A 14,702-nucleotide genomic window follows, 5' to 3' on the forward strand; every position below is an offset into this window, starting at 1 on the left:
TCAATATTTTAAAAAACATGCATCGACATGCGGAAGTACTGTATGCTGCGCTGCGCGCACTGCACCGGCAGTCAACGTGCGGTCATGTTTTCATGGCGAGTTAGGCTGGCACCGAATTTTTAATGTTGCGGTATTTTTTTTTTTTGCAGCAGTTTTCATGCAGGGTTGAATAAATTCCGCATGTTGATGCATGCTTTTTAAAATGTTGACAAGTTTTTTGTAAATGTTGGACTTAAAAATATTGCTGTTGACAAAAACTTTTAAAATTGTTGAATATGATTTTTTTAATGTGGAGTTGTTTTTTTAATGTTGCGGTATTTTTTTATGTTGCAGCAGTTTTCATGCAGGGTTGAATAAATTCCGCATGTTGATGCATGTTTTTTAAAATGTTGACAAGTTTTTTGTAAATGTTGGACTTAAAAATATTGCTGTTGACAAAAACTTTTAAAATTGTTGAATTGATTTTTTTACTGTTGAGTTGTTTTTTTAATGTTGCGGTATTTTGTTTATGTTGCAGCAGTTTTCATGAAGGGTTGAATAAATTCCGCTTTGGCGTGCCATAGTCTGCACGTTGTATCGTATGAGGCGCCAATTGTAAACTTTTTATTTAACGATCATTGTTCACATAACATAAATAATTTTATCCACTATTTTACTTTTATTTAAAAATTGTACAACACACAATTATATGTTTATAATTGAAAGAACGCTTTCGTTGCCCTATATAATGAAAGTTGTCCAGTATGTATATCAAAATAACTGCATGAGCAAACTTTAACAATTTACATTATATGATAAATCATCATTGTTTGTTTTTAGACAAAGGGGGAAAATGGATTAAGGGAAGTATCCATAAAAACGGGAACATTATAGCCAATCAAAGTTTCTATTTGAAAAACCACTGGGCCCAATTTCATAGAGCTGCTAGGCACATAAATTTGCTAAGCATTACACTTCTGCCTTGATAAAAACAGGCTTACCAGCCACAGTCGCATATTGCTTGTTACGTATTCAGTCGTGCTTGACTATACTGAAAACCACGTGGGAATTTTGTTGGTAGGCCTAATCCTCTTTTATCAAGGAAGACTTTTTTTGCCAAGTAAAAGTTTTGTGCTGAGCAGCTCTATGGTGGCTATGAACCTAAGATCGTGGATGTAGGGGCAGGCACTATGCTACAAACCCCAATAGGAGTATGAGGACAAAAGATGGTCGTATGAAAGAATGGATTACTGGACCATAAAAGTGGGGTGTAACGCATTGTATGTATAGCAATGCAGGGAAACGTGAAAGGGACAAATTAAACAACAACAAGATCCGTGGTAGGGTGTTTTCGAAAGAGGTATGGGGAGGGGTGTAACCAGGGCCTATATATATATAAACTTATTGACCAAACAAATTTCGTATCATTTTATAATTTATTTACAGAAAATAAATATACAAAACATGAATTATATAGCTATAGTAAAATGGAGGGTAATGGTAAGCTATTCAACACCAGTGTTTATGTTTGGTTCAAAGGGCATGGACTGGCTTGAGTTGGTGAATCCGGTGTGATTCTCTATGCTTGTAGTGTGTGTCATCACCCTTGCGAAGCTTATAATTGTGTGGTTTAAAATTTATTATTTTTAAATAAAGGTAAAATAATGGATGAATAATTAATTATGTGTTATATAATGAATTAAATGTAAATAATTGAATTATATAATGAATTAAATGTAAATAATTGCGTTTAATCAAATTCATACATTTGGCGCCCCACAGAGTCGCGACCCCAAAACTATGGTTATGACGTCACTTGGAAAAAGCACAACCGTGGTCGACGTGAACGAGGTCCACGTTCGCTCGAATCTAAAGGTCCCTACTATCTTTAAACGGTGTGAGTTTGAGACCGCTCAGACTAAAAACATGTGCAACACATTTCAAAGAGCTCAGATTGGTCTGAGATTTGAAGCATGGGTGTGCTGGAGCTACTGTGAGTTCGGAGACGAAAACAAATTAAAAGTGCTCAGACTAAGCTAATTATTAGTTTATGTATTTTAAGAAGCATGAGCGTGCTGAAGCTGGTTCAATCTCAGCGTGGTCGGAAATGGTTAAAAACGTGGGTACCAATAAAGACAACGCTCGAAAATTCTGCTTCATTTAAAATATTTAAATCTTTAAAAATCTTCGGAGACAAAAATCATAAATCAAAAATGCTGGGGGTCCTGTAGTTTTTGAGAAATGAGTAAAATCATCTACCTCATTTAAAATATTTAAATCCTTGAAATTCGGTATCAAATCGAACAGCCTCTTTAAAACAACTGTGTAATTGTTTTTACTTGTGTAACCTAAGGAAAACACAGTTTCCGCAGATTCACATTACAGTTTCAAGAAAATGATGGTAAAAACTTCTCTTAAAATATTACTTGCTGAGGTGCTGTATTTTTATCTCAGTGAGAAGAATATTCGTGTCAATTTATTTTCAAACTGAGACGAGAATTATTTGTGTGACATTTAATTATTCAAAACCTACAGCAACTCGGTAAGGGAAGCTTTTATAACAAAATCCTTAAAAATCAAATATTAAAAAAAATGAAAAAAATAATAAGCTGCCGATGGAGGGCGCCCTTTTATTTATCGGGGAAAATCAAGAGCGCCCTCTCGCGACAGGTACCTTTTCTCGTTAGAGGGCGCCATTTCTTTTTTTTGGGGGGGGGGGGGTAAATTCAAGGGTGCCCTCTAGCGACATGTGTAATTTGGGGGTGCTGTAGCTCGACGCGGCTTTAACAACCTGTGGGAAGTCCAACCAAAACAGCTAATTATCATAAAATTTGACACAAAAACATCTACAAGAAAATTCAAGGGCGCCCTCTGGCGGCGATTAGATTTTTAAAATGTCCAAAGATTTACATAACCTACAGGGTTTGATGATAATGGTAGTGGAAAGCTTCTCTTCAAATATTACTAACTAAGGTTGTGTAGTTTTTGAGAAATTAGTAAAACAAGTCACAAAATCATTTTCGTCTCATGAGACCAAAATGATTTTAGCATGTAAAATCCAGTTATGATATTACACCAAAGCCATAGCATAACTGGTTAATACGTTTTTACATGCTAAAACTGAGACGAAAATTATTACTTTTACTCATTTCTCAAAAACTACAGCATCTCAGTAAGTAAAATTTAAAGGGAAGCTTTCTACTATCATAATCAGTTCAAACTGTGTATGTTTAATGTAAATCTGTGGACATTGTGTTTTATTAGGAAAAGTACATATATACCCTTTATAATTAACTATGTGATCATCATTTGACTATTTCATTTATTAATCAGCATTCATGAAACCCCATGTTTCTCTACTCCTATTGGTGGAAAGCGCGTCACATGGGGGTGTTTAAACGCTTGATAATGACCAGTGTTTATAACCGGCTGGCTTTCGAGTGTCAGGCGCGCAATTCATAGCTATAAGTAACAGCGCGTGCACACAACACAACCCACGCACAACAGACTCTTCACAAAGTTTTTGCAAAAATATTTCAAACCTCGAATTTTCAACTGTCAAAGCTAGTGTCTGGTATTGTATGATTTTTACGTTTTTTAACAAAGGGCATTTATGAATGGGAATAAAAGAGAAGTGACTCGTTCTTAAACGTCCGCTTAAAACCTTGCAGGGTTTTTGCCATGCGTTAAAGGCCCTCACCTTCGGCTCGGGCCTTTATCACATGGCAATTTGACCCTGCCGGCTCAAAACGGCCGTGTTAGAACTCGTCGCTACCCTTTTATTCCCTTATTTATTACTGAAGCAACGTCAGAACAATGTTTAAGATGCATGGTAAAATCATCTACAATTTTTTTTACAATAAGTTAAATACTACGCACATGTCTGTTAATTCAATATATGTGTGTAAAATGTCAACAAATTATGAGATGAAATAAATGCTGCATTTTGAAACTCCTCTGTAAAGGTGCGGCATTTGTGGTGGAAATGGTGGACGAAGGGAGAGTCAAAAAGGATGCCTAATTGTTTTTGTGCGCAATGTATACTAATTGGTAATTGTTGACCTGGACATAATATTGTTTTGCCGAGGTTAAATCAACTTTATTTTGACACAATATTGACGTCGAAATTGATTGACCATGGTATTGATAAATAATAAAACGGTCCTAATCCCAAAGTATGTCTTTTCACACTTAATTAGGGCGTTATAATGTCGTAAATTAGGACAATATGTTAAGGAGAATGGACGAGAAATTGGATTTCTCAATTAGTAACAACACTAATAAGTATAACAAATCTAATTTCGTATACGTTGTCAAGCGACGATTGGTCATATTTTTTTGCATTATTATCGTGTACGACGTCAGTTTGCTCAGTTAAAAAAAATAGTGATACTAAAATGTTTTTACTCAACTGGAAAATGTTTTTGTTCAGCTATGTTTTGTTGCACTTCATGCTATCTTTCAGTGTGAAAAGACAGTAACTTCAAGTTGAACTATTTAGGCCTACTTTAGTTTCAAATGAATCTACACTCAATCTACAGTTTCGTAACGAATCTACAGTTAAGTGTAAATTCGTAAAAAAAATCTACACTTTTAACAATAGAGTGACGTCACAGAAATAGGCTTAATATGTCATAATGTCCAAGTACACTAAAAAAAACAGCGTACGCCGTAGGCATAATAACGCTGTAACTTGAAAGCATTACAATGCTGTAAAAGAGCGTTATAATGCTATTTATGGGGTGTTAAAACGGCATACTGTTGTAGGCGGAAATCAGCCACTGTAGAATCATATAGAGCCTAATTAAAAAAAGTGCTATCATCACACGTTGTAAGCCGTATCAAAGCTTAAGTCATGAAGTTTAACAGAACTAAATGAGCATTATTCGTTCATTAATTGACTCATAATCACATAATAAACTAGCAAATCTTAAGACCAGTCTCAAAAAGTATGCATCCGATCATCAACCCTTTTTGAGTATTTGTTGGGTTCTGTAAGTGTGTTAAAACACTGAACAAAGTCTTAATTTGTTTAAGACTATTACTATAACCGTTTCTGTGGCGTCCCTCTATTGATGAAAGTGTAGATTAGTTTTATGAATCTGCAACTCAACTGTAGATTCGTTACAAATCTAGACTTGAAGCCCGGTTCATACTTCCTGCGAAAATGAAGCAAATTTTGACATCACAGGGCTGCCCTTGCAGCACACCTTTTGCAGGAGTTGAACACAGTTATACTGTTGTGAGTTATTCCTTGCAAATTTGTTTGTGACGTTAAAATTCGCCTCGCATTCCATGGAAGTATGAACCATGAGGCTAAACTGTAGAAGTTGTTACACTTTACTGTTTATACATAATAAAAAGTATTGCTTGAAGCTTTGCAACACGGTCTTGGAAACCAGCTCTTTTCAGAGTCAACGCTCCCATTACACATGGTTGTACCCCACAAGTTTGCTATTTATTTATAGTTTCTTCCTAAATTGAATAGGTCAACTTGAAAATTACGTCTTTCGAAATTGAAAGATAGCATGATGTGCAGCAAAACAACGCTCAACACATACTATCTTTTAATTTTCAAAACAAATTCCTGTTACCAATTTCACATTAGTAATACATTTGTAACCCAAGCAAACTGATTTTGCAAAAAAAATTATGAATGTGACCAAATTATATGACAAAGTACATAAAATAAAAAACACACACATGAGAATTGTGTCTATTGGAAAATGTGCACATCACAAAGTTGATTTGACATTTCCCTTCCTTTTTAATGTGGCTCAATCCCGTCCGAACCACCTGTGCATCACCTGAGCAAATAAAAACCATGTCAGAACTTGATGGGAAACCCTTTAAGTTGCCAGTGAGGGTCAACTACAAAATGAGACCTGCGTCGATGTAGCCCAGGTAGAAACATTTTTGATGGATAACATTAGCACTTCCACATCAGTCACTTCATTACATGTCACCACTTCCAATAACACGATCTTTAGACCTCCGCTCCACTTGTCTGCTATACCTCTCAAGTTCCTGTAAGTGATTGAGACAATCATTATTATTCTATTTCTTAAATTTGTATACAAGAATTATCATAAACTTTAAACAAATAAGAACACATGATGAGCCATAGACAAAGCAACAATTGTTGGCAGAAAAGTAATACCAATAATGATCTTAGAAACAAGTAGAGCCCAACCATTAGTGAAGTTTTTAGGTTTTCAGTGTCAGCCTCCACCACCAGTCTTGCTTCTCATTCAAGGGACTATTTTTTGAAACAAAACGTGCGTAACTTTATTTATGAAAATTACTCACAACGTAGACATTAGTTAAAACATTTAGGGCCGTAACTACGAAAGCCGTTTAACCCATTAGATGCGTATAAATTAGTAGTCACTGTATAAACCTCGTGTCTAACTTCAAACAGGTACTACAAAGCTTGTTTTTAGTTAGCCGCGTTTAAATGACCATTAGAGTTAAACATGTGATTATAACAAACAATAGCAATTCTTAAACATGGTACGGGGGTTGTTTAGTGAGTATTCTGAGCCACTTAGAAGCCAGATATGTACACAGAAAGGTATAAAGGTGGACAGGATGGATGGGCTCCAAATCTTCTTAATTGCACAAGAGGAGGATGACGAACAAGAAAATTGTCATGGTCGCCAACACCAGTGTCCACCAAGATTTTTTAGGGACAAGGTGAATCCCTTAGAAGAGTATGAAGAAGAGCACCTTGTTAATGGCTTTTCCTAGTGTTTGTAATTTCACAAACACTACATTTCTAGTTATTTATAGTTTCTTCTTATTCAGATTGTTACACGTTTCTAACATGTTGGTTGTATCAGTGCACAAAATGTAATACAAAATTGCCAACTTAAAAATACCTGGATCTGCCCTCAATTTGAACGCCCCTTATTTTCTCCCTGCTTGGTGAAAGACAATTTATTTTGCTTGCTTGTTTTTTTGGGAAAAAAAATGAATGTTTATACTTGGCTTGAGCATGACTCCCCCGGTCGGAAGCCAGTCTGCTCTGGTAAGAGGAGCCAGCATTGTGTGATCTGTCTGATGTCATCAAGGCCCAGTCTTCTTTTGGTCATTGTTGATTTTCTTATTATTTGATATTTTTGAACTAATTGTGTTTTTCTTAATGTGTTTTATCCGTATGTATTGTGATATGCTTGAATAGAGTATTATTATTATTACTATTATTATTCAGCTTTGAGTATCGATCATACAAGGAGGCCCTCTCTACTGAAATTCCCAGAATGAAGTACTCCCTGCAACCACGTGAGATAAGTTTGTTTTAAATACCTTGCACCTCAAACACCCAGCACGGTGGGTACGTGAGCATATGATTTCCAGCCTAACAATTTCAGTCAGGCCATCATGACGTTATACGTTTGCGCGTTTTATTTTCTGTGTACAAAACATATGGCGCTAAAGTGAAAAACACAATAACTGACAATAACTTCAAAATAATTTATCTGTTCGTTTTCAAAATTTCATATTCTTTGTTGAAAAATTAACTGATTCTAATAAGAGATGTTTCAGTCCATTAAAAGCAATCAAAGAACGTCAATAATTAACGATTAATTAAAAATCTTGGCATCATGGGTACAACGTGATACTTCATAAAGTGGATGCAGTGGCTTTCATAGCAGTGATACACTTTCTCCATGGTTAATGCAATACAATGTTCATCTTCAGGGGTCGGGGACTTCTTGAGGGGAGTCTATAACGTTGTCATGAAGCTGGCAACTTTTTATTAGTTTTCTAACCGCGTTCTGGACCTTTTACTTTGTACATACTCCATTAGATTTGTACACACAGGCCTACACTGTACATTGGATTCCTACGATGGTTCAGGGTTTTTGTTAAAACGAACGTACGTTTTAATAGTTTTTTTGTAAAAGGCATTGGATTGGGATAAGTTACATACCATCGTGTACCTTATGAAATTTATCGGTACGAAAAACTAAGACTGTGCCGTCATCACATGTTAATTTATGCTAATTAGAAGCTTAATGAGTTTTTCTTTGCAGCACTATATCTCAAGAAGTGTACGACCGATTTCAAAGTTTTTTTCAGTAAAAGACTTCTTAGGCATAGGAGATTTGCTTTGGGTAACCGTGATCCCAATTTGACCTCTACTTCTGGGTCAACCGGAAGTGGGATCATATCTCAAGAGTTACACAACCGATTTAATTTTTTTCTTCAGTTATAGACTCCTTAGGCATTAAATTCTATTTCATAACATTCGTACAAGTCTTCAGAGGGATTGCATTCCTTCCTACGTGATGGCATGCGGATCACACAATACATTCAAAGGTTGTATTGTTATTCAAATAAGTCCATGGGGCGATGCCCGTATATAAAGGCCCGGACACAAGTCCTGAGCCATCTTTTCTTCGTGTGTAACAGCACTGCGGACATCGAAATGGAAAATTCAATTGATTTAGAGCTCCTGTCAGACATTGAGTCTGAGTTTCAATGCGGCCAAGCCGCTGGTGGTGAAGATATTACACCAAATGTAAGCTTAGAAGCGAAGCTTCCGGCAAACTCAACGGGAATACATAAGCTTTCCCTCTCCATTGCCAGCATGCAAAACATGCTGACGAACATGGTAAAAAAACAACAGTCGTCTGCAATCCCAGTCGACAATATGTTTCATGATGATTTCGTTGGACAACAGGGTAACTGTTATGACCCAAACCAAATTTTCGAGCTGACCAGTAACGTGGCAGCCAGTTCTCCTTCCAAACAGGAGGAAGATTTTGATTTATTGTCTTGCGAAGACATTTATGAGACTTCTGAAGCCAAAGGCGCAGAAATTTTCTCAAATTTGGCCGATAGAGCAACCAAAGCGGTAACACTACCGATCAAAAAGGAGATATATACAAAGATCGCAGAAAAATATGCGACACCGGCTAATGCGCCGGCTGTATCTGCCCCCAGAGTGGACGCAGACTTGTGGGGCACTATTCCTGCATCGGCCCGCTCCAAAGACGTGGGCACTCAGCAAATTCAGAAACATGTGGTCAAAGGTATGATTCCATACTTCCATATTCTAAATGAACTACGGGACACTGCCAAGGCGGGTACCGTAGCAGACACCGAAAAAATCAAACAGTATGCCCTTGATGGCATTACACTATCGGGAAATGCATCATATGAATTAAGTATGAAGCGACGGGATGATTTGAAACCCTGCCTTAACCCTATGTATAAGGGCTTGTGCTCAAGGAGCACACCTGTGTCTGATAAACTATTCGGACAAGATCTAAATTCATCAATGAAACAGGTTGCCGAGGCTTTTAAAGCCGGTAGAAAGCTGACTTATTCAGAAAATAACAGAAGTACTCAAAACCGTCGGTTTGAGCCTTACACCCAAAGAACCCGTGGATTTCGCCAGGGTTTCACGACAGGGCGTACCTCTGGAAACAGAACTCAACCGCGGTATATGCAATCCTACTACCCAAGTGGCAACCGCCGAGGCGGGAGAAATGATAGTGGGAAGTTTTCCCACCATAAACCTACAGCAACAGCTACAAGTGGGCAATTTACTGAAACAAAAAACTGGTATGTAAAACATGACTCCACTGCAATTTCGGCATGTGCCGGGCAGTTAAAGTTTCACCATTATAATTGGTCTCAGATTACCTCCGACAGGTGGATTCTAAACACCATATCTGGCTGCAAAATTGATTTCATTGCACGCCCTGTACAATCAGTCAAACCAAAAAGAATAACGTTTTCTAATGAGGAAATCCAGACTGTAAATCAGGAGATAAAAGAACTCCTTCAAAAGGGTGCAATTCAGCCCACTAAAAGGTCTAACTGTCGGTTCGTATCGAACATTTTCCTCATTCCTAAAAAATCTGGTGGACTGAGACCGGTTATAAATCTGAAAGATTTGAATACTTTTGTCAGATATGAACATTTTAAAATGGAAAATATAAAACTAGTTAAGGAAATTATTAAATCCAATGACTTCCTTACTTCCATTGACCTGAAAGATGCGTACTTCGCAATCCCAATGTGTGAGATTGATCAATCTTATCTGTGCTTTTCATGGGAGAATCAGTTCTATAGATTCACCTGTTTACCTTTCGGGCTGAGCTCAGCCCCTCGAATTTTTACAAAGGTGATGAAACCAGTCATTGCAACAGCAAGAAGTAAAGGAATTCGGTTGGTAATTTTTATTGACGATATTCTGATCATGGCTTCATCGGAGAATGAAAGCAATGAACAAACAACCTTTGTGGTACAGTTATTGGAATATTTGGGATTCCAGATAAACAAGGGAAAATCCTGCTTGAAACCGCAGACCCATTCAACTTACCTGGGAGTTGAGATCGATTCCAAAACAATGACGATCAATGTTCCAAAGTCGAAAATACACAAGTTAAAATCGGAGGGAACACAAATTCTGGAAAAGAAAGTCTTGACTTTACGGAATCTCGCAAAATTCATAGGCATGATTATTGCCACATTTGATGCTTTTCCAAGAGGAAAATTGCATTTTAGAAAACTCGAATCTGCCAAATCGAATACCCTAAAAAATGAGTATGGCAATTATGATGCAAATATTGCAGTAAACCAAACTATAAGAGAAGAGACAACATGGTGGTTGGATATTCCATGCGATGATGTAAAATCGTCAATTAAAAAAAACCACCCATTACTATTGTTATCTGTACAGATGCCAGTAATACCGGCTGGGGTGCAGTCTCCGAAACGGACAACTCTTACACACAGGGTAAGTGGTCCAAAACACAGCAACAGTTGCATATAAATATGTTGGAGTTATTGGCAGCTCAAAATGCATTGCTAACTCTCTGTGAAACTCTCAATAATGTTCATGTTCTGATCAAATCAGACAATAGCACAGCTGTGTCTTATATTTCGAGAATGGGGGGAACTGTTGGTCCCTTAAATGACCTCGCATCAAAAATGTTCCTTTGGTGTATTGAAAGAAATATTACTCTATCCGCAACCCATATCGCTTGAGTACATAATACCACTGCAGATTATCTTTCTCGTAAGAAATTTAATAAAGAATTGAGTCTCAACTCACGTATATTCTGGGATGTTGTCAACAAAACACAAATATACCCAGATGTTGATTTGTTTGCATCTTATATTAATAATAAGATAGATTGCTATGTGTCATGGAAATCAGACTCTAACGCATGGGCCATTCTCAATGCAGTGGTTTGGTATAACACCTTACATTTTTCCACCTTTCTGTTTGCTCTGTAGAATTTTGGACAAAATATCACGAGAGCAAACTCCTGTTTGCCTTCTCATCGCCCCTCTATGGAAGGCCCAACCGTGGTTTCCACAGTTGCTGCAGATGGTAATTGCAAACCCAATCAAACTACCAGAGTTTTGTCTGATGCATCAACCACTACTGCCGGTTCCAAACCTGCACCTGGTCGCTTGGGTCATCTCAGGGAATGTTGGAAAACAAAAGGCATTTCGGCAGAAGCTTCCAACCTCATCGCAAACTCATGGCGGTCAAGTACAAAGCTACAATATGAATCAGCTTGGAAAAGCTGGACTAGTTGGTGTAGTGGACAACAAGTTAATCCATTATCTCCCACTGTAGCAGACTTAGTAAATTTCTTAGCCAAGGCTCATTCAAACGGAAAATCATATTCCACTTTAAACACTTACAGATCAGCTCTGTCTTCAGCCCTACCTAGAATTGAGGGACATGTAGCGGGACAACACCCTCTAATAGTACGTTTAATGAGGGGAGTATTTAATACAACACCCCCGAAACCGAGATACTCAAAAACATGGAAAGTTTCAATTGTTTTAGATTATTTAAAATCATTGCCAGTTAACAATGAACTTTCTTTATTAGTTTTAAGTCAGAAACTTTTAACTCGTCACTTGAATATATCAGTTAATTCCTGTGTTATTTCCGTTTTGGATTTATTGAAAACGAACTGCCCAAAAAGAGGATTGGGACATAACAAAATAGTTATACCAAAATTTGATGAGAACCCAAAGTTATGCGTTCTCTGCACATTGAACGATTACTTGGATCGTACTGAGTCGCTTAGAACAGTTAGTGAGGAAACTAAACTGTTTATATCAACGAAGCCACATAAAAAAGTAACCACTGGAACGTTGGCTCGATGGATGAAAGCCGTTTTATGTGCAGCGGGAATAGATTCCTCTGTTTACACTGCTCATAGTTTTCGCAGTGCAGCTACATCGGCAGCTTTTGTGCATGGGGTAAAGCTCCAAGAAATTTTGTAAACAGCCGACTGGTCAAATGCAAGTACATTTGCTAAGTTTTATAATAAGCCAACCGAGGAAGTATCCTTCGGTAAAGTAGTGCTTAGTTCTAGTACCTGTATGTAATACTTTGTTATTTAGGTTAAATATAATAAATAAGAGTTCCTCATACGGTTTGTTGACCTGGTTTTTCATTTTTGTTGACCATCACAGATTATTTATCTACTTTGAACATGCAATCCCTCTGAAGACTTGTTCGAATGTTATGAAATAGAATTTAAAAATTATATGGATGAATGAAATATAATTGTAATTCTATGAATAATAATGAAGTACAAGTCGAAGAGGGTCCCGCCCGCTGCTGGGTTTTGAACCCTCCCAATACTGTTTGGTCAAAAAAAAAAAACTATATGACTTCAGAAAAGATGGCTCAGGACTTGTGTCCGGGCCTTTATATACGGGCATCGCCCCATGGACTTATTTGAATAACAATACAACCTTTGAATGTATTGTGTGATCCGCATGCCATCACGTAGGAAGGAATGCAATCCCTCTTCGACTTGTACTTCATTATTATTCATAGAATTACAATTATATTTCATTCATTCATATAATTTTAAAATTTTGTTGGGGAAAATCTATGACCCCATTTTGACCTCTTCTTCCGGGTCAACCGGATTTGGGACCATTTCTCAAGAACTACACAACCGATTTTCAAAAATTTTTCAGTTATAGACTACTTAGGCATAAAATATTAACTTTGAAAACTCTAACCCCCATGTTGACCTTTATTTCCGGGTCAACCGGAAGTGTGACCTTATCTCAAAAACAACACAATCGATTTTCAGACTTTTTTCAGTTATGGACTCCTTTGGCATTGGATATTCGCATTGGGTAGGTGTGACCCCATGTTGACCTTTATTTCCAGGTCAACCGGAAGTGGGACCTTATTTCAAGAATTACACAACAGATTTTCAATTTTTTATTTAGTTATGGACTCTTTCGGCATTGAATGTCGAGCATGGGTTACCGTGACCCAGTATTGACCTTTACTTCTGGGTTAAGTGGGATCCTTTCTCAAAAACTACACAATCGATTTTTGAACTTAAGTTAAATTTATTCAACACAATGACCATGGCGCCATGTTGACCTTTATTTTTTGTGTTAAAGCTCCTTTAGATTTAGTATCAGATACAAAGACCAGGTAATCACATATCATATAGTTGTAATGTGTGTGTTTTGTTGTATCATAGACAATTTTAATTAACAAAACATTCGGGAACAGCTTTGTGATTGTTGACAATCACTGTCACGAAGTGAATTAGTTTGAGAAATTACTTTTTGTACAAAGTTAAGTTTGCGTTACAGAGTAACAAGATTTTGGGTTTTATGGCCAATGGGCCTGTAAAGTTCGTAGACTTCATTTTTATGAATGAGAGTTACGTAAGGCTGATAGAATTGCTGTGATTGGCTGTAATTTATATGGGGCCAGTAGTGCTTCTGTTTCGATGATGCACCCCTTTTGGTAACAATACATTGAAGTCACGGGGTACACCTTTTCGCGGGTTTCAAAAATCTTTCGTCTGGAGAAAATATTAATTGAGAGGGCACTTGCGACTGGAGATCAGAGGAGAGGACGGTGTATTTGTCAGCCTCGAATGTCAGCCAGTTATTGAGAACTGAGCTGTGTCCAGATTAAATTCTGTATATCTTATTGATTGAGCAATTGAGTGCTCCGAGAGTGTCAAGTGCAGCCTATATAATATTGTGTAAACTGATCATTAAAAGCAGTTTCATTGGCGTACATATACTACTCTATGTCAGGATCGAAAGAACGACCTGTAAGTAATCATATTTTGTTGTGTTTAATAATTTAATTTGAGGAAGTATTTGTTTGATTAAGATATTGAGATCAAGTAATTTGGAGTTTGTGTTTGACGAAGAAATTTCCTTTAAAACAAACTTGTGGAGCTTTTATTTTGTATATAATATTGCAGAGGTTATAAGGTGCTATTATGTGTACTTTCCAGGGTCCCAATCTGGGAGAAGAAACCCCACTATATTACCCGTGAAGGGAGGACCGCACATGGTGGAAGAGAGAGATAGATGTAGATAAACCGGAAGGACGAAACGAAAGAGTTGTATAGACGGGAAGGACTTGGTGTTCGGCGGGCCTGGTGCCGACACCCCACGTACCGCACCCCAAACAAACACTACGGGTGGAGCCTCCGTGTGGTGACAACGTCTAAGCAGATTGTGTTATTATTGCTCTCGTGTATAAATAATAATTATTGTGTTGTAAATAGGGAGATTTGTAAATAAATGTAAATAGTTTCATTCGTAAATGAATTTGTGGATATTGCGTGTGATTGACCCTCTCCTGTGTGTGTATGAAACAAAACTACCGAAGGTTATGTCTCGTTTTTGCTAAATTCCAATTCCGGGATGTGACAATCACTATCTCTAGTTATTAT

General features: G+C 37.3%; 1 protein-coding gene across 2 annotated transcripts in view; it reads right to left on the minus strand.

The window, feature by feature from the left end:
* Positions 1-3,751: 3,751 nt before the first annotated feature.
* Positions 3,752-14,702, minus strand: part of LOC117305105 (cytoplasmic dynein 2 light intermediate chain 1-like) — a 111,094-nt gene continuing 100,143 nt past the window's right edge. For both annotated transcript variants that reach the window (XM_033789893.1, XM_033789975.1), the window contains exon 14: positions 3,752-6,006. In XM_033789893.1, the coding sequence (XP_033645784.1) occupies positions 5,935-6,006 (72 nt within the window). In that variant the 3' untranslated portion in view covers positions 3,752-5,934. The remainder of the gene's footprint in view (positions 6,007-14,702) is intronic.

The sequence above is a fragment of the Asterias rubens genome, chromosome 1 (genome assembly GCF_902459465.1).
Source record: "Asterias rubens chromosome 1, eAstRub1.3, whole genome shotgun sequence".
Classification (NCBI taxonomy): domain Eukaryota; kingdom Metazoa; phylum Echinodermata; class Asteroidea; order Forcipulatida; family Asteriidae; genus Asterias; species Asterias rubens.